Consider the following 24,274-nt stretch of genomic DNA (forward strand, 5'->3'; position numbering starts at 1 on the left):
ATAGAAAGATTACAAAATTTTGCATTCACAAAGGAAGATAGCTTTGTATGGCTCATGCAGTGCGTCCTGAACTGACTTACAAGTATGCTCTTGGCTATCGCGTGTATCCTTGTTGTGTAATTGCGCGATTAAACCCGAAAGCTTAGAGTTCCGGAGATAAATATCTCCTCAGTATGCAGCAATTATAATTATACAGCAGACAAGCAAAAATTACAAACTTAGGGATGACCAAAATAATGGAGTTTATGTAGTCAATTAACAAGCAAATGCCACTTGATTTTTTTTTTCCTTTTTTGTTTTAGTTCCATCACAACATCCTGCTTCCTTCAACTTGACTGCAAGCTCCTCTACCAGCATTACAGCTTATTGGCAGTTACCACCAGTATTTGCTAGACACGGAAAGATTGAAGGATTTAAACTCTTTTACAGAGAGAAGAGCTCTGCAGGGTCTTTTACCTTCTTGAATATTACCAATGGATCAACATTAAGGAGACTGGTGACTGGACTTGATAAGTACACAGAATATGAATTTCAAGTGTTGGCCTACACATCTGGTGGTGATGGACCAAAAAGTTCTGTTGAGGTGGAAAGAACAATGGAAAATGGTATGTGACATTCTAGAGATAATGAAAAGATCTGTGAACCATGTTTTGGAAATTTTCCCATCGTCATTAAACGTTTCCTCACAATGAGATACTAAACATACGATGAAAAGACTAATGAAAACAAGTAGATGGTTAGGAATCAAGTGATTACTGTACAAAAATGCAACAGCATTCATATTCATGTGGCAAGTTAGGATGTGACGTCAAGTTTTTCAGACATTTTTTTTTCAGAGATATTGAAACTGATTTAAACACTACTGTCCAATTGAAGCTCCTCCACAGCCTTCATCTAATTTCAATGTCACTTTCTGCTGTATTCCTTTTTAGAATTTGTTCGTGAGTGTCACTGACGATAAGAAAAAACAAAAACAACTAAAAAAAACAGCAACAACACAGATATTCTGAGTCAAGTATGTGTTCCTCATTGGAAGAGACATCCTACAAATGGAAGGAAAATATCATCCGACTTCTGATGTTTACCTTACGAATACCTTTGAATAGGGCATATTTTCAACATATTTTCACGAACGACGAAGACGTTAGGAGAAAGTAGCAACGTTTTAATTTAAAGTTTGAAGGAGATTGTAAAGAACGAAGACACCGAACAAAGCACAAAGGAATGGCTAAACTTCTGGAACTCTTGGGCTTCCATCAACGACTGTGACAAAGATATTAAAACGTACGAACTGGGAGCTTTGAAAAAACAGCTGGGGGGTTTTTATAACTGTTCGTACGAAAGACAGAGAAATGAAAAGAGTGATAGCATTCATTTACTGGTCGCTGCTAAGCGATTTCTAATTGATAATGATACGACGGTGACGATCATAATGACTCTGTTTGTCGTTATGATTATTAGTATGATTTTTTTATATTGCAACTTCTCAATTGCAGTTCCTTCACTGCCTCCTAGTGGCTTTACTTTGACTGCAACCACTTCTTCCAGTATATCAGGATCCTGGCAGTTACCCCCAGAAGACTCCAGAAATGGAATGATCAAAGGATTTAAATTGTTCTACAAAAAGAAAGGCTCTTTAGGGCCAGCAAGTATGCATCTCATTAACAATCAGGCAACTTGCACTCAAGAGGTCACTGGGCTTCGTGAGAACACAGAATATGAATTTCAAATATTGCCATTCACTTCTGTTGGGGATGGACCAAAAAGTACAGCTCTTTCCAAGAAAACAAAGGAGACTGGTAAGAAAGAGGGTTCCATCAGAGTTAGTAGAGGGGACAGGTTAGGAGACCCGGCGAACTTCAAAGAGGCATGTCTTTGCTAGAGTTAATTCGAGTCACGCTCTGATGAACGTGCACAGAATCGAAACATCCGATTCCATATAATTCCTATTTCCTTGAGACGCAGGAAACTAAGGATGTGAGAAATGTGTCTAGAGTATTCGAAGAGATCAAATAGTCTTGTCAAAACTTATTGTGTCCTACTGCGAGGTTCTTCTATTGCCATGCTTAAAGAACTAAAAACACGAAGTTTTCATGTCTTGAGAAACTATCCGCATAATTGTTACTTTTAGATTGAATACTTTGCCCTGACTATTTCATGATTATCAAAACTCAGGTAGACCTGTCATCAAAGATCTGTCTAAAAGAACAATTACAGCAGTCGGCGAACTTGTCGTGTTGACTTGTTACTGGAGACCCTGAGGCTTCTGTTACCTGGACCAAAGATGGTCTTACCAGTATACCTCGCGCTCAGTTGGAGAACAACGGCAAAGTACTTATTATAAAAGATGTTGTTGCTGGTGACAGTGGCGTTTATGAATGTAAAGCAGTGAATATGTTTGGGGAGAGCCGTACAGCTACGATAGTCATTATCGCTGGTACGTAGAAACTGATTTACAGTTACACTGAACATTTCCTAACAATTGTATAATTATATCTTCTGTGAAGTAAATATGTGGAAGAGTCGGTGAGTTAGTTTTAACAATAAGTTAGAGAATGTGCCAACCTCTACCAAAGTTACTGAACAACTATGGTTATACTAAGCGCCGCGATGATCACTATAGAAACAGGTCTGGAAAATGCTCGGGCCACTTTTTACAGGTCATTGACTTCTTGTTGAATTTGAAGGTTGAAATTAAAAGCATCAGTAACAACACAGCAAACCACCACTAAACGTGCAAAACAAAAGTACATCACGGAAGTGTCCCCATATTTTTGGTATACTCTTCTCCTTTGACTTGAGCATGATTTTGTCAAAATTCTTTTTGGTCACGAGTAGGTTAGATTACTGTAATGCTTTATTGTATGGCCTTCCCAAAGAGCAACGCGTGCAAAATGCTGCCGCCAGACTAATTATGGATATCGGGAAGTATTCTCACATTACTCCAGTGCTCTATGAGTTACACTAGTTACCAGTACTAGCGCGTATACACTTTAAGATCCTATTATTAACTTTTAAAGCCATCCATGGTCTCGCACCTGCATATATTAGCAAACTTTTAGTTATCAAACGCAAGTCCTTGTACAATCTTAGATCTAACTCAGGTATTTTATTAGAGCCACCTAGAGGCAAAATGATGGCAACCCTGGGTAAACGTGCATTTCAGGCAGCTGCACCGCATCTATGGAATGAGCTTCCATTGCAACTACGCAATATTCGATCTGTAGAAATTTTTAAGAATTCAATTAAGACTTTTCTTTTTAGGCAAACCTTTTAATGTTAGATAAATTATGAATCCTATATAGCCAATTTAACTGTAATATGTAATTATTATTTGTTTATCTATTTATTTTTTAATTAGATGAGATTTTAATATTTAGAGATATCAGTTGTAAAGCGCTATTGATCTGTTATTGTAAGTAGCGCTATATAAGAAATAAATTATTATTATTATTATTATTATTGGTCTCACTACATTTTTCTTCCTTTTCACACAGTGCCACCCAAAATTATCGAAGAGCTTTCCCCTTCTTCAGTGATGTGTAAAAAGCAAACTCCATGTTTACTCTCATGTCAAGCAACTAGTTATATTCCGTTGAACTTCTCGTGGACGAAAGATGGTCAGGTTCCAATGGGTGATAACATGAAGTTATTTAGTAACAGTATCATTGTCACGCCACGGGATGGACGAGATTATGGGGATTATGTGTGCCATGCTACAAACAGCTTTGGGTCAACAGAATATAAAATCACCCTGCTTGCTCCTACGGATAATCAAATTGATGACGGTAGATATTCTTCCTCACATTCGAACGCGCCAAAACGTTTCGTCTCAAACATTTTGGAAAGCTTAGAACTTTCAAGTCCGGTATGAAATCTTTGGGCATCTTTATGAAGCTGTTTACACAGGTTTAAACCGATATATGTATCAAAAGCAACGTTATGTACTGACTTGATACACAGACGTTGTTCAGTAGGAAGTTATATTTTCTTTCTTCAGAAAGAAAATTTTTTAGTGTTTAGGTCGATCATTTCTTATATGAAAATTGAGTTATTTGGTTGTAACTAAATCAAAACAGAGTTATATGTACCATTGCTGAGAGAGCTCAAGGTTAAATCTTTTCTCTTAGAGATTACCATAAGTCATATATACGTGAGTTGATAACGAAATCTCGAGTCATTAGGAATTGGAAAATTCTTGCCTTCAATGGAATCCGACCTCGAGACGAGACAACAGAAAGTTTAGAACTGTTTTCATACCTCGAAGTTAAAAGAAACGTCGTATTTCTTAGGGTGAAACTGTTTAAAAAAACAACATTATTGCATTGAAACAAAGTAACCAAGTACTTTTCGGTGTTTGATAGCTTGTTCTAAAGCCGTTTGTTTTCTTTTACCAGATACACAAAGCATCTTCTTTGCTAGTGTGATCGCACTGTCTTGTATTGTGGTCGTGTTGCTCATTATAATTTGTGGGTTGATATGGCAGTACAGACGAGCTGTTCATTATAAAAGGATACAAAGGAAACAAAGAGTTGACTTTGATGGCGTCAAGTCTTCACATGATCAACAGTCAAGTGACGAACATGCTTCAGATCCAAACACATATATGGAACTCAAACCCTGGCCTTCGACTCAGGAGTCTGAAGTTCCTACTGAGTATCAGTCGTTACAGGAAAAACCTGAGAAACAGGGATATTACAATGTGGTGCTTCAGAAGGAAAGTGGCGGGAAACGAAATGAAGAAGTATATGAGGAAATATGATAATCCCAGAATTGATTTTGTATCTGTTTATTTCAGATTATCTATTCTGTTTTTCGGCTGCTCTTCGTGTGTCACTTTTGTGTTCTCATTGCATTTTGACGCCAACAGACGAACGGCAACATGGAGTCTAATTGTTTATTAGAAATGGTACTTTGGTTCGTAACACACCTTTTTGTTCTTGTCCCTTTGAAAGAAGCAATGAAAAATTTGGCAATTAAGTGCCATGCGTTTGGAGTGCCTTCCTCCTTATCATCGTCATGATCACTATTAGTATCATGGTGGCAGATGGGAAGGGGTTATCCAAAATCAAAGTAAAGAAATTATATGATGTAAACTGATCTCAATAACATCCTCGATAAATCCTGGCAGGGAATGCAGTCTGTTTCTTCTGGAAAAGACCACCAAGGCAGTTTATAAGTAGGGCCTCAGGGCCTCTTTGACGTGCAGCAATCTTTGATTTAGTTCATTCCAAATTCATTTCTTCAATTTTTCTTATGTGTGTAATTATATCTTTTGCTATTGTTTTTCAAAATGCCATGCCAAGTAATCTCGTACATCTCGATCATAGCCTTTCGTTATATTTTGGATGAGAGGTAATTACAATATTTGAAATTTGGGTGAGGATCCCAAACTAAACCAAGCCTCTTAAAAGACAATCACACAAAAACTACTGTTATCGGATGATAACTAATCTATAGATATCGTTCGAGTCAGGGTAACAGTATGAAAGTTTGAATTCAAATTAGGGTGTGCCCCATAGCCGCACTAGGATGGGATACATCGGTTCTATATGCCGACACTTCAGTTCCTCATTATTACTGATTAGGTTAATCCATTTAAAACAGGTCGAAGTTAATAAGTGCATGAATAGGAAGTTAAAGCCTTAAGCTTAGTAAATAGAAATAACCGAAAATTACAGGTCAAAACAAAATCTTGCATTAATCCTGTTTAAATCGTGACTTTTATTTAATCATGTCTCACGTAAGATATGTTGTCTATTTAATTTAATGCAGATTCTTGAGAAGATAGGCTTGCCAGAGCTGTTCATCCCGGTAGAGGAAAAAATTGAAAAAGCTGTGCTGCCAAGTTATGTGCATCCTATGTCACTGCCACATCTGTTCAGTTGCCAAAGCAAGTTTGCAATGACATCGACAAAGTGTTGAAGAACTTCTTCGGATCAATTACTGTTTCCAATGTTCAAAGCGTAAGTATTGCTTATTCTTCTTATTATTACTTTTTGGATATTATAAAATTTGAACATCCATAATTATCATTTGGCTTGCTTGTCAGGTGACTTCCTTTGTCATTAATAGAATAAAGCCCTCTCGATGTGGCTGTGGGGAAGCTGTAGCCTTTAATGTGCCTTCCTTAGCTAGGCACATGAGGGTAAATGGTATCGACCCAGTGATAACCGATGCCACTATAAGGCATTTCATCACCTCCAAAGTTGTTGGTTGCGTGGGGAAGTCGAATAAGTTTTGGAGCAGAACAACAAGCTCGACATCTGCCCACATAAGTAGGCGTTACCTTGCCGGTGAAATTTTGGGTGAACTTGATAAAGGTAAAGATGCACAATTTAAAAGATATTGCTCGTTTGAAGGAATTTTAATATGAGCTCGCCTAAACCAACTGATATAATGAAATGTACATATAGGTGTGCATAAGTAGGGGTATCTGGAGTCCAAAAATGTCATAATTGTAAGAAAAACACGAATAAATTGGTGGAATGAAGGAACGCTACCAACGAACGCTTTTCATTCCACTAATTTATTCGTGTTTTTCTCGTTGCCATGTTCCCACCAATAACGTAGCTCCATTTTCTGCCTTTAAAAGCCCACACAACCCACAATTCCTCTATTCGCTCCGACGAAGGGCTAACGCTCGAAACATCAGCTTTTGTAATCGTTACGGTGGCCAATTTACCATTTCAACTTTGTTGATATATCCAAATTATTTCGTTACTCCCACCGACGCAGCCTCAAACAGTTTCTTTCGAAACAATGAGCCTTTATTAAAAAATGTCATACATTCTTGTGAATTAAAAATACATACACACGTTTCAAAAATGTTGCAATTTGAAAATATATAGATATACCTTTTCTGCTTTCATCTAAAGGGTGACAGACGATGCAGGTATGTTTCAAATCAAAGGAACCATACCCTGAAGAACTGAAAGTGAAATGCCCTTGTCGGCAACTGTTGTTCCTTTTAATTTCTGCCAGTTTATATCGGTTGTCACCTTTTTTTCTTGAGACGGCTATTGCTGGTTTAAGAGAATATTGTTACCTTGAAAGCCTTTTTGATGTTTTTAATATCTGTTCATTAAACTGCTTTGACCGAACTATTAAAGACTACACACCACAACAAGTACATAAGTACATTAGGCTTCTGTGATATTCATGGTTTGCCAAATCATTGCTTTCTTTTCTTGTTTGCAGCTTTTTCATCACTGACTACAAGTACCGCATCTAGCACGTGCATGTGAATTGAATTTAATGACCTAAGTACAAGTACTTTACCATAAAAACAACTAAATCAGACTTGTTATCAGTGAAAGTCTGTTAAAAAAAATTACACAAAAAGTTCAGTTTTTTATTGTCTTCTGGGCAGTGTTTTATTTGGTTTAAAAAACTATCCAAAAGGAAGCTTTTGACTAAACGAGCAGATGAAATATAACCCTGGGATTAAAAATTCGCTAGAGGAAGAAAGATAACTCGTTGACGCTCCTTTTTCTAAATGGTTCCTTAACAGGTACAGATAAAGGCGAGACAAGCTCAACTAGTGATTTTCAAGGCAAGTTACACAACTGACAAAAAAATGCGGGTTTGAAAAGTAAAATGAAGAAAGAAAGAATACTTATAGAAGCTTCTTTTTCTAGTTGAGTCCCAAACTGGAAAAGATACAGGCGAGACAAGTTCATCAAGTGATATTCAAGGCAAGTTACAATTTTCAGCATCACGTGTATTCCTGGCTTCAGTTAAGTTACTTGTTAGATATCTTTTTAATCACAGGATGAAGTTTTGAACCTATTTTATGCAAGCTTTTTCCATTATTCGTATTCAGTGCGGGGTGCCCTAGAATCATACATTCTTTGGGTTATGAATAGCTCACTTAAAAAACCCATGGTAAAGGTTGTAAAGCATGCTCGCCTGCATTGTCTAAATATGACAACATTTTATAAGTTCTTCCTCACATTGAAACTTCAGAAAAAAGCTAGCAAAAAATCTAGCTATTGAGTAATGAGAGATTGAAGTAATGCGATAAACCTCACAATGATGCAGTTTTTTCATGCCACTTATTAGCTATGTCACCTTTTCCTTCAGGTGATGTATCGATCAACAGATGCTGAGCAAAGTACTCTCAGGAATGTTGATGAACTTGATCTCCTTCTCCCCTTATTATTTGATGGATTGTTCAATTAAAATTAGCCATATTAAACATGAATATAGAAGCAACAATAATAATGTTCACACGGTCACAAGGCAAGGTGTTCTCCATTAAACTGGCGAAGATCTGTCGTTGGCTCCACGATCTCTAGATGATGTTTACTTTTGACTGTTACACATCTCTTAATCTTTTTCAGACGCGATAATTATGAGTGATACTGAAAAGAAACAAAAGGTATTCTTTTTTGTTATGGCTGTTTTTCAACTAGCGCGAGGAAGAAAATTTAGTGGTGAACAATAAAGACAATAGAGTGTTTATCGGTCTGACAGTTGCCCCATGGAATTTTGATGCTCTTTAAAATAGCATATTTGCCCTCGCATAGAGACTTTTGAACGTATTTGTGTGACCTCAATAGAAAGATATTGTCATTGAAGGGTGAAAATGGTACATTTCGCATTTACTTAAATACGATTTAAGAAATAAAACCAAGGCAAAAGTCCTCAGTCAAATAATGATTTGAAATGGTTAAATGTATTTTTGTGACATGAAAGGCGTCACGTTTTCTCCGCAGGGTGAAAATAGTTGATTTCAAAAAATAGTAACTCTTCTTATCTTACTGCTTTGCAAAATGAATAAAAATCCTTCTCATTGATTGAAGACTACTCCAAATCCTTGTGAAAGTCACCTTTAACTTATTAGAAAATATATCTGCATCATTCTTTTAATTTCGTTACATCTCGCCTGGTTTCGTTTCGTTTCGTTTTGCAAAATATTGTACTAGTAAGCCGTCTATTTGTTGTTCAATAAGCCTGTAAATACATGGGTTTTTTTTAGAACAATTAAAAAAATTTACCAGAACATACAGTACCGCCTGAAAAATGATCGATCTGGTTTAAAGTTCTGATTAGTGGCGAAATCTCCCCTGTAAAAGAGAAGAAAAGATCTGGCCGGCTTATAATAGTGACCCGAAGTTAAATAGTTTTGCTGTGTTAGGTCATACTTTTAGGTGATTGGATTTTTCCTAACAGATATCACTCCAAGACTTCTTCCATTGACTTCACTTAGAAACCGTAACTTAAACAATTAAAACTTGCATTACTTTACTTTATTGACTTTACTTAGTCGTGATACCGGGGGGCTTTTCTCTCTTGGCTAAACGTTGTAGAACATGGGTTACCTAGGGTAGATAGGGGTAAACGTCGTAGAATATGGGTTACCTAGGGTAGACTGGGGTAAACGTGGTAGAACATGGGTTAACTAGGGTAGATGAGGGTGAACGTGGTAGAACATGGCTAAACAAGGGTAGATGGGGGTAAACGTGGTAGAACATGGGTTAACTAGGGTAGATGAGGGTGAACGTGGTAGAACATGGCTAAACAAGGGTAGATGGGGGTAAACGTGGTAGAACATGGGTTAACTAGGGTAGATGGGGGTGAACGTGGTGGAACATGGGTTAACTAGGGTAGATGAGGGTGAACGTGGTAAGACATGGCTAAACAAGGGTAAATAGAAATAAACGTGGTAGAACATGGGTTAACTAGGGTAGATGAGGGTGAACGTGGTAGAACATGGCTAAACAAGGGTAGATGGGGGTAAACGTGGTAGAACATGGGTTAACTAGGGTAGATTAGGATGAACGTGGTAGAACATGGCTAAACAAGGGTAGATGGGGGTAAACGGGGTAGAACATGGGTTAACTAGGCTAGATGAGGGTGAACGTGGTAGAACATGACTAAACAAGGGTAGATGGGGGTAAACGTGGTAGAACATGGGTTAACTAGGCTAGATGAGAGTGAACGTGGGAGAACATGGCTAAACAAGGGTAGATGGGGGTAAACGTGGTAGAACATGGGTTAACTAGGGTAGATGAGGGTGAACGTGGTAGAACATGACTAAACAAGGGTAGATGGGGGTAAACGTGGTAGAACATGGGTTAACTAGGCTAGATGAGAGTGAACGTGGGAGAACATGGCTAAACAAGGGTAGATGGGGGTAAACGTGGTAGAACATGGGTTAACTAGGGCAGATGAGGGTGAACGTGCTAGAACATGGCTACACAAGGGTAGATGGGGGTAAACGTGGTAGAACATGGGTTAACTAGGGTAGATGAGGGTGAACGTGGTAGAACATGGGTTAACTAGGGTAGATGAGGGTAAACGTGGTAGAACATGTTTAAACCAGGGTAGATGGGGGTAAACGTGGTAGAACATGGGTTAACTAGGGTAGATGAGGGTGAACGTGGTAGAACATGGCTAAACAAGGGTAGATGGGGGTAAACGTGGTAGAACATGGGTTAACAAGGGTATATGAGGGTGAACTTGGTAGAACATCGCTAAAAAAGGGTAGATGGTGTTAAACGTGGTAGAACATGGCTAAACAAGGTAGATGGGGGTAAACGTGGTAGAACATGGGTTAACTAGGGTAGATGAGAGTGAACGTGGGAGAACATGGCTAAACAAAGGTAGATGGGGGTAAACGTGGTAGAACATGGCTAAACAAGGGTAGATGGGGGGTAAACGTGGTAGAATATGGGTTAACTAGGGTAGATGAGGGTGAACGTGGTAGAACATGGCTAAAAAAGGGTAGAAGAGGGTGAACGTGGTAGAACATGGCTAAAGAAGTGTAGATGGGGGTAAACGTAGTAGAACATTGGTTAACTAGGGTAGATGAGGGTGAGCGTGGTAGAACATGGCTAAACAAGGGTAGATGGGGGTAAACGTGGTAGAACATGGGTTAACAAGGGTATATGAGGGTGAACTTGGTAGAACATGGCTAAAAAAGGGTAGATGGGGGTAAACGTGGTAGAACATGGCTAAACAAGGGTAGATGGGGGTAAACGTGGTAGAAGATGGGTTAACTAGGGTAGATGAGAGTGGACGTGGTAGAACATGGCTACACAAGGGTAGATGGGGGTAAACGTGGTAGAACATGGGTTAACTAGGGTAGATTAGGATGAACGTGGTAGAACATGGGTTAACTAGGGTAGATGAGGGTGAACGTGGTAGAACATGGCTAAAAAAGGGTAGAAGAGGGTGAACGTGGTAGAACATGGCTAAACAAGTGTAGATGGGGGTAAACGTGATAGAACATTGGTTAACTAGGGTATATGAGGGTGAACGTGGGAGAACATGGCTAAACAAGGGTAGATGGGGGTAAACGTGGTAGAACATGGTTTAACTAGGGTAGATGAGGGTGAACGTGGTAGAAAATGCCTGAACAAGGCTAGATGGGGGTAAACGTGGTAGAACATGGGTTAACTAGGGTAGATTAGGGTGAACGTGGTAGAAGATGGCTAAAGAAGGGTAGATGCGTTAAACGTGGTAGAACATGGGTTAACTAGGGTAGACGAGGGTGAACGTGGTAGAACATGACTAAAAAAGGGTAGATGGGGGTAAACGTGGTAGAACATTGGTTAACTAGGGTAGATGATGGTGAACGTGGTAGAACATGGCTAAACAAGGGTAGATGGGGGTAAACGTGGTAGAACATGGGTTAACTAGGGTAGATGAGGGTTAACGTGGTAGAACATGGCTAAACGAGGGTAGATGGGGGTAAACATGGTAGAACATGGGTTAACTAGGGTAGATGAGAGTGAACGTGGTAGAGCATGGCTAAACAAGGGTAGATAAGGGTGAACGTAGTAGAACATGGCTAAACAAGTGTAGATGGGGGTAAACGTGGTAGAACATTGGTTAACTAGGGTATATGAGGGTGAACGTGGGAGAACATGGCTAAACAAGGGTAGATCGGGGTTACACGTTTTAGAACATGGGTTAACTAGGGTAGATGAGGGTGAACGTGGTAGAACATGGCTAAACAAGGGTATATGGGGGTAAACGTGGTAGAACATGGGTTAACTAAGGTAGATGAGGGTGAACGTGGTAGAACATGGTTAATCTGGGGTATATGGGGGTGAACGTAGTAGAACATGGGTAAATTACGGTAGATGTGGGTTAATGAGGGAGAACAAAGGTAACTGATAGAACAAGGTTATATAGGACACATCGTGCTACATACATGAGTTTAATAATACTTGGTATTAATGTGTATTAGTTATTGGGATATGATATGGAGCTAACATGAACGCTTTACCCAAATGTGTCATCTTTCTTCCCTCAAACATACAGACTCACACACCGTTCGCGGTAGACCCTCTCTAAAAGATGGCGTGTGTATATTTCGAACCGGTCGTTCCGCGAACTCAAAATAGCAAAAGAATCAAATGATTTAGCAAAGGTCTTTCTAATTTCAACCGCCTCCCGGTTAGCTCAATGGATAGAGCGCTGGACTGTAGTGCGGGAGGTCGAGGGTTCGAGTCCCGGCAGGACCAACACTCAAGGTCTTAAAATAATTGAGAAGAATTTGCTACCTTCCTATAACATCAACAAATAGTTAGATATTCTAGTCTTCTCGGATAGGGACGAATAAATGGAGGTCCCGTCTCCTGCAGGGTTGGGGCAGGAGACGTTAATTTCCCACACACGAGATTACTGTGTGATGGATGTCCTCCCCTGGGGTGGGATGGGTGGGTTAGGACGGCAGGTCCACATCAACTATTACAGCTGCCAATTAATCAACCTGCTTAAACAAATAAATGAACAACAAATGAACAACAACAACCAGAAATCGAATGAGTTATCAGTGAACAGAAAATGTGGACAGAGATACAAGAGAACATTGGCTGATAAATACAAGGTGCCTCGTGATCAAACTCTGGGAAACGACGACAAAGATGCCATTTTGGACTTTCATCAGTGAGGATAAACGTAATTGTTATATTTATGGGACCTATATCATGATTATTAAGCTTACATCTGGTTATAGACTTTAGAGCCCAGTATTTAACATGCGATTCTTTGATCATATATTCCGCGGTTTTTCGTTAGATTGATAGAACCTCGTTGTATTGTTGTTTCAGTTTACGATCGATCGTTCGATAGATTGATTGACTGTCAGAATAATCTTTATTTTTGTCATTGATTGTGGTTCGTGGTCGACCGCCTTTCAAGAATAAAGATTCGTGCAAACAGTCAACTTTGGGTTGTCATTTCGATCAGTAAAATAGTCCCAAACACCTCGCTAACAGCGTTTTAGAGCGACACGCCCTTGAACTTTAGAATTTAGATTTTGGTCGCCGTAAACGCTACAAAAAGAGTTTCTGTTTTAAGGTACCTGAATAAAGTTAAAGTTAAAGTCATTTTTGATACTAGTGGAATACTGATTTTCTTTGGCAATTAGGTAGCCATATCACACCCTGTTGACTGTTCTTTTTGCATTTGATTAATAATGACACTCAATTGTTAACTTTACTGCCTACACATCTTACATAGCAATTGAACATGGACACATGATTTACCAAAAAGGTATAGTGTTCTTAACTGTTTTCAACAATCTCTTTTACTATCTGGTGAATGTTAGTGTAGATATCTATGTCCATTTACATCAATGACATGAGTGGATCGATCCGCTTGAGAACCCTGGCTTGAACTGACTGATGTTCAACTGGTAATGTCACGGGAGGAACAACAACAAAAAGCAGTAGCTAGAGATTCCCACTCGATCCGATCTTGCTCAATGTCAGTTAAGGCAATAGAACTCAAAAGACTAACGGTTCGATCGAGAACTACAGATTGTGCTTGCAAGTCATTGATATCCGTTTCATTTTTATTTATACACTGCTCTGTTCTTTCGAGCACTGACGATAAAAATTCAGGTTAGTCTTTTTTTACGTCAAATTCTGGCTCTAAGTCCGCCATGATGCTAGTTAAAATTTACGGCACGGAAACATAAAGCCTGAAAGTTCCCGTATGCTAGTCATCATTTCCGGTCACTAACCGGAGGCAATTTTGAATGTATTTTTTTTTCATTGAATTGAACTTGAATTTTCAGTGAATTGAACTTGAATTTTCATTGAAATGAAATTGAATTTCATTGAATTGAAATTGAGTTTCATTGAATTTCATTGAATTGAAATTGAATTTCATTGAATTGAAATTGAGTTTCATTGAATTGAAATTGAGTTTCATTGAATTGAAATTGAGTTTCATTGAATTGAAATTGAATTTCATTGAATTGAAATTGAATTTCATTGAGTTGAAATTGAATTTCATTGAATTGAAACTGAATTTCATTGAACTGAAATTGAATTTCATTGAATTTCATAGAATTTTGCTAAATAAAGCCAGCCTGGCTAAATTTAGCCAGCCTGGCTAAATAAAGTTGAATATTGCTACAATTGGCTTGCCATACACTACACACTTCTCCCTTTCCTACAATGTGTAAGACTCTGTTCTCTCTATTTTCTCTTTTTATTTTATCTCACTTGTAGTTAATGATATAAATAGGCCAAAATAAAGATGATGATGATGAAGATGAGGTATGCTATACATACAATGTTTTCACGATGAAATATACCTCCTTGCATTCAGACCGTTATGATTACAATTTCATAATGTATCTTTTTAACATATGCATCAATTGGCATGTACTTATCACCCTTGGGAAGGGAGGACTCCTTAAGTAAAAGGGACTGGGGTGCTCGTTGTACCTTTTAGGGGTTAAAAAAAGGTGGGTTTGGTACCTCTTAGGCTGTTCAGCCTCAAAAGGTCCACAGCAGCAGCTTCTGTGATACCTTTTAGGGCATTGCTCCAAAAATATCTGAGAGTGCATTGTTGTAGAATTGGGGTCTCTCAGGGGTGAAAAAAAAAATTTATGCCACGCCCACAAACCAGGACCTTGGTACCTCCTTAAGATATCTTTTAGAACCACTGCGCACCACGAATGGTCAACATTCATAACAGCACGTCTCCCTGTAGCCCGACTTACGATCTTGGATCGTCTTGTTTCATATTGCACACCTCCGGGCGATATTTACGGACGGCCGGTCAATCAAAACAATCGCGATCGCATAGCGTGACACATACTATTGAAACATGGCCCAATTTAATCTCCACCTGTGTTTCTGTGTAGCTTTTCTCGCTGCGCTTCTTCCCCTAACTTCAGGTGAGCACACTAGCATATGAAATCTACTCGAAAGGCTTAATTTATTTCTACATCTAGCGAAATTGGTCGGAGGTATCAATCAGTTTTGAGTGCTGAGGCTTAAAACTTTGCGTCAACATTCCCGATAGAAGAGCTGTGGCGGGTTTTTAATTTTTTTTTTTTTTTTTTTTTTTTACTGTAATGTGATCTCAAAACGAACGGGAAAGTTACAAACATCTACGTGTTTATAAATGGCTTAGTTACGAAGGAAGGAAATATTTACGAAAGTCAATTTGCGGCATTATATTTAAACTTTACACTTCAGCAAACAGACAAAGTTTGAAACCAATATTGTTTCAGGGAAGCTATCGGTTGGTAACATTCGCTTAAATTTCTGCTTAAAGCACCCTCGGAAACTATTGTACTTGTTGTATCTACACAATTATTGTAGTTATACAGTTTAGTGGAAAGAATTCCACATAATCCACTACCAGTCAAAGTCAAAGGTAGTTGCAAAGATAGTCTGTTGTGTCATTTTCGTCATGTGTATGCATATATTGAGGTATGGACTAATTCTCCTGGTTTATGCATATTCCAGCATGAACAGGTTTCCTTTTGATTAGCCTGTACATTCCTGCCTTGCACCCCATTTAAACTAAAAATGACTCTCTTTTTGCACCAAGGAAGGGTTTAAAATCTGTTTTTTCCCAAAATTTCCTGTTACTGTTTATCTACGTCATACAATGAACCTGTTAAGACATGTCAGCCTTAAACTCAGTGGAGCACAGCAACTGTATTTAGTGACCAAATAGGGAAAATATCGAAAAAGAAGTAACGTGACAAAAAAGATAAACTTATCGTGACCTTGCCTCTATCGAAAATTGATCTATTAGCCCTCTACTGCACCAATAGAGTTTCTTTAGAAACTAAAATGTTTCCTTATATTCTTTAACATGGACACCCAAAGAAATGACACCAACTCATTGTATTTCCATGCAGTTAAGTTTTGATCAGATCGAGATTTCTTCCTTATTTATAGTAAAGTTGATCAATAATTTTGTTGGCTGAGATCTGCAGGCACTCATCTTGTAGTGTATTGTACCGGAAGAGTGAAAAGGTTGTGTTTGTAGGCATCCCGTGATGCCTAGCGAAAGTTGTTGTTGTGGTACTCGTTAGCTGTCATGTGGATTGTGTGTGGATTAAAGTATTGAAATCAAAGAATATCGAAGGTTTCTATTGCCGTATATCCAAATATTAGATCTGGCGACGAGGATGGGATGGTGAGGAATGTCTTTGTGCTAGTTTCTCTTACCATTTTGTATTTGGAGGGGACATACGTGTTTACAATGCCTGGTGGGGAATCAAGTGAGGGAGATGGCAGTTCGGCGAGCACGAGTAGTGGGGTGTCGACCTCAGTGGCTGCGGAAGTAGGCAGTTTGCAGCCTTTTCAAGTTAAAGGAGATCCGCATTCGGTTTCGCAGCGATGGATAAAATGGAAAAGAGCGTTTCAATAGTACGTGCTTGGTAAAGGGATCACGGATGACTCGCAGAAACGTGGCCTGCTACTCAATTCACACAGCTGGACTCGATGTTCAGGAAGTTTATTTCACACTGGTGGCTGATGGTGCAGAGAAGAACTACGCCGAAACTTTCAAGGTACTGAATGACTATTTTATTCCTAGAGCTAATGTACCGTTTGAGAGACATTTGTTTCGGCAAATTAGTCAGAGTAATGAAGAAACCGTCGATCAATTTGTTTGTCGGCTCAGACTACGAACCGCTTCGTGTGAGTTTGGAGAGCGGGAAGATGAGTACATCAGAGATCAATTGATTGACAAATGTTACTCGGAAAAATTGAGTCGAAAATTTTTAGAAAAGGAAGGCAGTGTTACTTTGATGATCTACTACTAACACATGTCTAAAACATTGTGCCCTTATGAAAAACAATATGCACTAAAAACATTTACCAGATGAGGGTAATTTTTACCCGAATTGACCAATCAGAGTGCTTTGTTTGTTTCAGTTTACCGCCGGGTAAAGTTTACCCTAGTTGAGTAAACTTACCATTAGCAATTCGCTCGTTAGAGCCCTTCTATGGGCTGTATCGATGCAAAATAATTACATTCCTTCGTTTGTGCCTTCTTAGAATCGAATTTTGCGATTTGGAGTTGAAAAAGGTGCAAAACCGATCAGCTTATATCCGGGATGGTGCGCTTTTGGATTTGTCGGGATTCGAAAATTGACACGGCTATGTTTGCAAAGTCATGTTTGTTTTACCTTTATGATAAAATATTGTTGACATAAAGGTGTTTTATAGACAGGTTTTAGGTGACAAGGGTCGCTTTCCATTCAACAAAAATCACGGGTTCAAAATGTCGGTATTTTCGCTGGCCGATTGGAACGCATGCGACCGTAGCTAAGAGGGTACACTCAAAACGTATTCCTAAATTTTCGAAAACTTATCGCGGAACTTTTCCCGTTCCATTCGATTTCTGACCGGAAATCTCAAAAATTTTGGTCAAATGGAAAGCGCCCACCGTGACACATGTAATCTTTAACCATCTTGGTGCCACGTCATGCTCTGAAACCTGCTGAGATGTTTGTTGATTCCACGAAAGAGGAATCAACAAACATCTCAAGATTGTCACTGTAGCCTAAACCATTTTAAAGTTCTGGAATTATTCTAGTTATAAAATGTCATATTGGAGAGCGAGGTGACGAGCGTGTACGGCACTTTCTGATTGCCATTGTTTTTTACTTCCTTTTGTTGACTGCTCGGACAATAGTCGAAATAATAGAATAACTGGTAGTTTCAATGTCAAAGTGGGTGCCGGCGTCAGAGCTTGAAGGAAATACTGATAAAACGACTTGAAATTAAGGGTATAATACGGGTTGGTGTGGCTTTTTAAAAGAGAATTACGATTTTTCCACCTTGTTCAGTTTTAAAGGACTTTTGTGAAACAACAACAGAGCCCCCCAATATTTTTTTCTTGAGTTAAGAAAAGAACGTTTACTGCGAATGGCACCATTTTTGACTAACACTTCACTGCTGCTGAATGCACTGAGAAAAAAATATTTCCATGAAGTGGTACTTGATCGATATCTTGGCAACTCCACTCGCGAATCGGCAAAAATTGTTCGCATAATAGAGCAGCCAAACACATAAAACTCTCTTGTCCTCTAAGAGTCATCACTAAACCGTTCAAGACCTTGATGAATACTTCCACAAGCAATTAAAGACATCTATTTTAAAAACTCATCTCGTCTATCGTGCCCTTGATCTCGAGCAGAGTGGGACGGCTGTCTACCGATATTTCCACGTGCATTTTACGTGATGTCATCACAAACATCCCGGATATACAACACGCAATCGACTGCGCATGTCTCTGATCTAACATCTTGATGAAAACAATATACCTTCGCGGGTGTCTTTCCCAAAAGAAATTGTCAACGCACTGTTTGAAGCGTAACCACTGTAAACTAATTTTATTGATGGAAAGGTTACGAAATGCGCTATCCGAAAAAATTGTTTTGTTAAGGTTGATCTAATCATTTCCGACTGATGCATGCCTTTTCGGTGCGGACAGGTTGTTGTGGAGTTGTTCCAATTAAAATCTTGAAAAACAGACCGCCTGTTCCGGCGATTTAACGAGGATTCAGGACGACGAATACGTTCAATTTTAGCATGATTTATTTACGCAACGAACTACATGACAAACTCTAGACAGAATGGCGAGAGTTAAGCAAACAAAAACAAAAACGAAACCCCATGCCACACAGCAATGTCACGTGCACGAGTTTTGGCGCGAACACCGCTGATGGGAACGCAAAGGCGTCCTGCTGAGTCTCAGGAGACTCTCGGCAGAAACACATCTTGCCAGTGACAATCCTTTATTCTATTTTCTGGCCGACAATTTTCTTTTTCTTTAAAGAAGCTTAAGCACAGCGCGGCAGAACTCAATATGGTTGCTGGTCGGGTGCCGGCACATTATGACTTCGTAACACACTAACTCTTGTCCTTCTCGATGATAATTTATTTCTCGCCATTCTTCGTCAAATTTCTTTTATTTCTCTCGCTTACAGCTTGTTGATTCAGACTTCAATCATGAACCTACCCCGCTCTAAAAGTGCGTATTACTTTAGTGGCCCGTTTGGCTTGGCAACGGTAACAAAGGAGCAAACGAGTAAAAAAGGAGCTGGCTCGTTTGGTGAATAATTCTAAATTAGCCACTTGGAGCTAACCAGCGTGTATGCTTTATAGAGGAGATACTTCAACCCTGAGGCGCGCATTTCTGTTTTACCGTGTAATTTGAAATTGCAAATTGTCACAGCTTCTCTACTTGCTCGTGAAAAAGCTTAACCTCAACTTGCTCAACTTTTTAATGTTATAAGTGGTTATACGTGGTTTCACATACCAATGAAAAACCAGTTTCTATTAGTACATGTCAACTTGAGTGATGTGGTAACAGTATAATGGAACGTACGTGACCACAATTTGAAAAGGAAATTAGCAAATTCCTCAGTGTGAGATGAAGCTTGTGTGCGGCATTCTTAATAGGAAAACGGTCGGTGTAAAACTGGGACAGCTACGTTCTGAAATTACGCTCCCTTCTGTGAAATTATTCGGAAAAGATTAAATTTTCTTAATTCTTCCTGTTGCCTTCCCCATTACACAAAATTTTGTAGTGGAATTTCTGAGGAATGGTGGCTGGTCTGCGTAGCTGTAAATTTGGACAACTTATTTATTACAACATTTTCCGTCAATAGTGGATATTGAATTAAAAAATCGCGCTTTGTTAGTGGGTGCTGGCGTCAGAGCTTGAAGGAAATACTGATAAAACGACTTGAAATTAACGGTATAATATGGGTTGGTGTGGCTTTTTAAAAGACAATTATGATTTTTCCAACTTGTTCAGTTTTAAAGGGCTTTTGTGAAACAACAGCAGAGCCCCCCAAAATTTTTTTCTTGAGTTAAGAAAAGAACGTTTACTCCGAATGGCACCATTTTTTACTAACACTTCACTGCTGCTGAATGTGCTGAGAAAAAAATATTTCCATGAAGATATCTTGGCAACTCCACTTGCGAATCGGCAAAAATTGTTCGCATAATAGAGCAGCCAAACACATAAAAATCTCTTGTCCTCTAAGAGTCATAACTTTAACGCAGATGTTTTCTTTGCTGCGTGATAAGACAGCAAGATGTTTACAGATTACATGTGTCACGTTTTCTACATTACAGTTCAAATTGTTGATTGTTCTATCGATTTCGTAAAGAAAAGGAATTTTGGAAACGAAATTTTTGTGGAGGCTCGAGGATCCATCGTGATCTTCCAAGTTACGCTGCTAAAGTCGCCGGATAGAATGCTTTAATTAGATTACACGCCTGATACTTTGATACGTGAGGGTAGATTACTTAGTTTGATAAGTACGCTCTAGAATTCGCAAGAAACACTCCGGAAAATCTGGAAATAAAGATTTTCAAAAAGTAGTTTCCATCGCGCATACATCGAAGACTTTTGCGATTACATCAGAAGTAAAATGTGACACCACTCTCTGCAATATTTGAGTAGTTTCTCAGGAAGGAAGAAATGGCTAAATGCACATGGTTTCTTTGGTGCGTGACGTGGCACCAAGATGTCCACAGATTACATATTGTGTCCATAGTTAGTATGTGTCACGTTTTTTGCGAGTGAAACGCTGTGCATCGTACATTACAATGACTGTTTTATCGATTTTATTTAAGAACGGAAAGAAAAGGAGGACATTGTCATGGCGTCCCTATGATCGACAATGATGGCGTCCCGATGATCGACGGTCGCTAACATCAAGAAGACGCGCGCTAGGATTGCTGCAGGATTATATTACACGCCTGATTTGCTATTGTATAAACTTGTCACCTAAAACCTGTCAATAAAACACCTTCATGTCAACAATATTTTATCATAAAGGTAAAACAACATGACTTTGCAAACATAGCCATGTCAATTTTTGAATCCCGACAAATCCAAAAGCGCGCCATCCTAGATATAAGCTGATCGGTTTTGCACCTTTTTCAACTCCAAATCATGAAATTCGATTCTAAGAAGGCACAATCGAAAGAATGTAATTATTTAGCGTCGATACAGCCCATAGAAGGGCTCTAACGAGCGAATTGCTAATGGTAAGTGTACCCCACTAGGGTAAACTTTACCCGGCGGTAAACTGAAACAAACAAAGCACTCTGAATGGTTAATTCGGGTAAAAATTACCCTCATCTGGTAAATGTTTTTAGTGCATATTGTTTTTAATTAAGGCACAATGTTTTAGACGTGTTTACTGTAGTAACAGCTCAGGCACAGGAAGCAGTGTTAATTTGCAGATGGAAGCAGTGGGGGCTAACAGTGGTTCAGGACAAGGGAACACTGTTGTTGAGGGAGCACTAGTAGTGAGAAGAGGGACTGTTTAAATTGTGGTCGGAAGGACTACTTAGCCAGGGATTGGAGATGTCCTACTCGAGGTAGAAAGTGTCTTCAGTGTGGAGAAATTGGACATTTCAAGATCAAGTGTTGGAAGAAGCTCGCTAAGGATTCCAATCTGGGGCAAAGACAAGGTGACAGCGTGATTGGAGAAATACATCTAGTGAATGAAAGAGGCAGAAAGACAAACACAAATTATGTTGATAGTAGCCCTAAATCAGAACAAGACTCAACACCTAACTATGTGTTTTCGGTGGGGGATGGGCTCGATCAAAAGAGTGGAATAGTAACTGTTGTAGTTGGAGGTGTTCATTTGCCAAAATGTCCTTGTTGACTCAGGAGCAACATGCAACCTTTTAGGCCAAGGAACTTGGGAGTGGCTTAACTCACAGAAAATCCAGTGTCAGACCTTAAAGGAGGCTAAAGCCTTATTTCTTTATGGAAGTACAAAGCCATTGCCAACACTCGGAAAATTTACAGCAGACTTTATATCCATTGACAGTGGTGTGACCTGCAAAGCTGGTTTTGTAGTTATAAACGGAGATGGCAGAAGTCTCCTCTGTAGAGAAACAGCAGTGAAATTTTGTTTGCTGCGACTTGGGCCTAGCCATGCCATTAATGCTGTCAATACAGAAGCTGATATCAAAGAAAACTACATAGAACTTTTTAACAGTGTTGACCTTCTTAGGAATTATGAGTTAAAGTTAAATATTGATGATTCGGTGAAGCCGGTGGTGCAGCCAGTCTGCAGGATTCCATTCGGTGTATGAGAGAAAGTCGAGAGAAAGTGAGATGAATTGTTAGAGAGTGGAATTATAGAGGAGGTCCCTGAAGGACCAACAGGGTGGGTCTCGCCAGTTGTGGTTATACCCAAGGCAGACAGATATATCAGGATTTGTGTAGACATGAGGTGTACCAATCAAGCAATAGTGAGGGAATGTCAGCCTCTCCCTACCATAGAGGAGGTGCTTCAAGATCTTAATGGTAGCTCAGTATTCAGTTGTGTAGATCTCAAGTGGGGATTTCATCAGATACTTCTAGCTGAGGAGAGTAGACATGTGACAACGGTCGTGACTCACCGTGGTCTCTATAGATATACCTGACTCATGTTTGGTGTCACCTCAGCACCTGAAAAGTACCAACAAATCATCCAGGACGTACTGCGAGGCTGTGAAGGTGTGGCTAATATAGCAGATGACCTGATAATTCACGGACAAGGGGAGGAGCAGCATGATAAGAGGCTCTTGGCTGTGCTCGATCAATTGAGAAAAACAGGTCTGACACTGAACAAAGACAAATGTGAATTCAGATTACCCAGGTTGACATTTTTTTGGTCACAAAGTAACACAGACCAGTATAGAACCCAGCGAAGAGAAAGTCGCAGCAATCAGAAAGGCAGGTCCTCCACAGAATGTTAGTGAAGTCAGATCTTTCCCGTCTTGCCAAGTTTGTGTCTAAGTTTGTCCCAGATCTGTCATCCATTGCAGAAACCATTCAGAGGTTAACCCAGAAGAATGCGGAGTTCAAATGGGACAAAGAACAACAGTTGGCATTCAAGAAGTTAAAAGAGCTGATCACACACACGGATGTTCTAGCTTACTTCAATGTAAACATCAGAACAAGAATTGTGGCAGATGCATCACCAGTGGTGCTTGGAGCGGTTTTAACCCAGCTACATAGAAGTGAATGGTGTGTGATTGGGTATGCTTCGTGACGCCTGTCTGATGTGGAGCGGCGATACAGCCAAACAGAGAAAGAGGCCCTAGCTCTGGTATGGGCTTGCGAATGCTTTAACATGTATGTTTTCAGCAAGGAGTTTGAGCTTGAGACGGATCATAAGCCTCTGGAGTACATCTATTCGCAGAAATTGAAGCGTTCTGCCCGTGTGGAAAGGTGGGTCCTTCGCCTGCAGGCCTATCACTTTAAGGTCGTTTACAGACCAGGCAAAACCAACATCGCAGATGCCTTGTCTAGGCTAAATTGTGGGTTCCAAAGTAATGACGGAGATTATGACTTTGTGTATGCTGTGGTTGAGAGTAGTGTTCCTTGTGCTTTGACACCCGCTGAAATAGAAAAAGTCTCAACCAAGGATATGGAGCTAAACCTCATCAAAGAATGTGTCCAAATAGGAGATTGGAGTCAGTGCAATGTACCTGCATGCAAAGAAGGTGTACACATGGTGGGGTGCTTTTACGGGGTTCCAGGCTAGTGATTCCCTGAGAATTGCGACTGTGTGTTTTGGAGTTGGCCCACGAGGGACGCCAGGGTGTTGTTAAAACAGTATGTAGACTGCGCAGTAAAGTATGGTGGCCCCAGATGGATGCTGATGCAGAGAAGCTGTGTAGAAGTTGGCATGGTCATCAAGTGGTCAGTGAATATGCTCCCCCTGAACATATGGCTTGAGCTTTTCCTCCCAGTGGCCCTTGGGAAGATTGTGCAGCTGACATTTTGGGTCCCTTACCTTCAGGGGAAAGTTTACTGGTGGTGGTAGACTATTATTTTTAGTAGATATTTTGAAGTGGTTATTTTGAGGTCATCTACTAGCACAAGAATTGAAGCTCTAAAACCAATAATTGCCTGGTTTGGAGTGCCGCATACACTCAAGACTGACAATGGGCCTCAACTGGTATCTGAAGAAAGGCTGATAGTTTCGAAAGAAACTGTTTGGGGCTGCGTCGGTGGGAGTAAC

The 24,274-nt window shown here is 39.6% G+C and overlaps 2 protein-coding genes across 5 annotated transcripts in view; both read left to right on the plus strand.

Annotated features, from left to right (window-relative positions):
• LOC111323971 (neogenin) overlaps positions 1 to 3,705 on the plus strand; it is a 41,397-nt gene extending 37,692 nt beyond the window's left edge. For both annotated transcript variants that reach the window (XM_088737458.1, XM_088737457.1), the window contains exons 7-10: positions 303 to 605; positions 1,497 to 1,799; positions 2,176 to 2,437; positions 3,498 to 3,705. In XM_088737458.1, coding sequence (XP_088593584.1) covers positions 303 to 605; positions 1,497 to 1,799; positions 2,176 to 2,261 — 692 coding nt within the window. In that variant the 3' untranslated portion in view covers positions 2,262 to 2,437; positions 3,498 to 3,705. The remainder of the gene's footprint in view (positions 1 to 302; positions 606 to 1,496; positions 1,800 to 2,175; positions 2,438 to 3,497) is intronic.
• An 11,359-nt stretch (positions 3,706 to 15,064) lies between these two features.
• LOC111323970 (uncharacterized) overlaps positions 15,065 to 24,274 on the plus strand; it is a 28,820-nt gene continuing 19,610 nt past the window's right edge. Inside the window, exon 1 of one of the 3 annotated variants that reach the window (XM_088737407.1) lies at positions 15,065 to 15,151. In XM_088737407.1, the coding sequence (XP_088593533.1) occupies positions 15,082 to 15,151 (70 nt within the window). In that variant the 5' untranslated portion in view covers positions 15,065 to 15,081. Of the gene's footprint in view, positions 15,152 to 16,301; positions 16,787 to 24,274 lie in introns of those variants that run through there. The other 2 variants (XM_088737408.1, XM_088737409.1) reach the window with 2 other exon arrangements.

The sequence above is a fragment of the Stylophora pistillata genome, chromosome 11, assembly GCF_964205215.1.
Source record: "Stylophora pistillata chromosome 11, jaStyPist1.2, whole genome shotgun sequence".
Taxonomy (NCBI): domain Eukaryota; kingdom Metazoa; phylum Cnidaria; class Anthozoa; order Scleractinia; family Pocilloporidae; genus Stylophora; species Stylophora pistillata.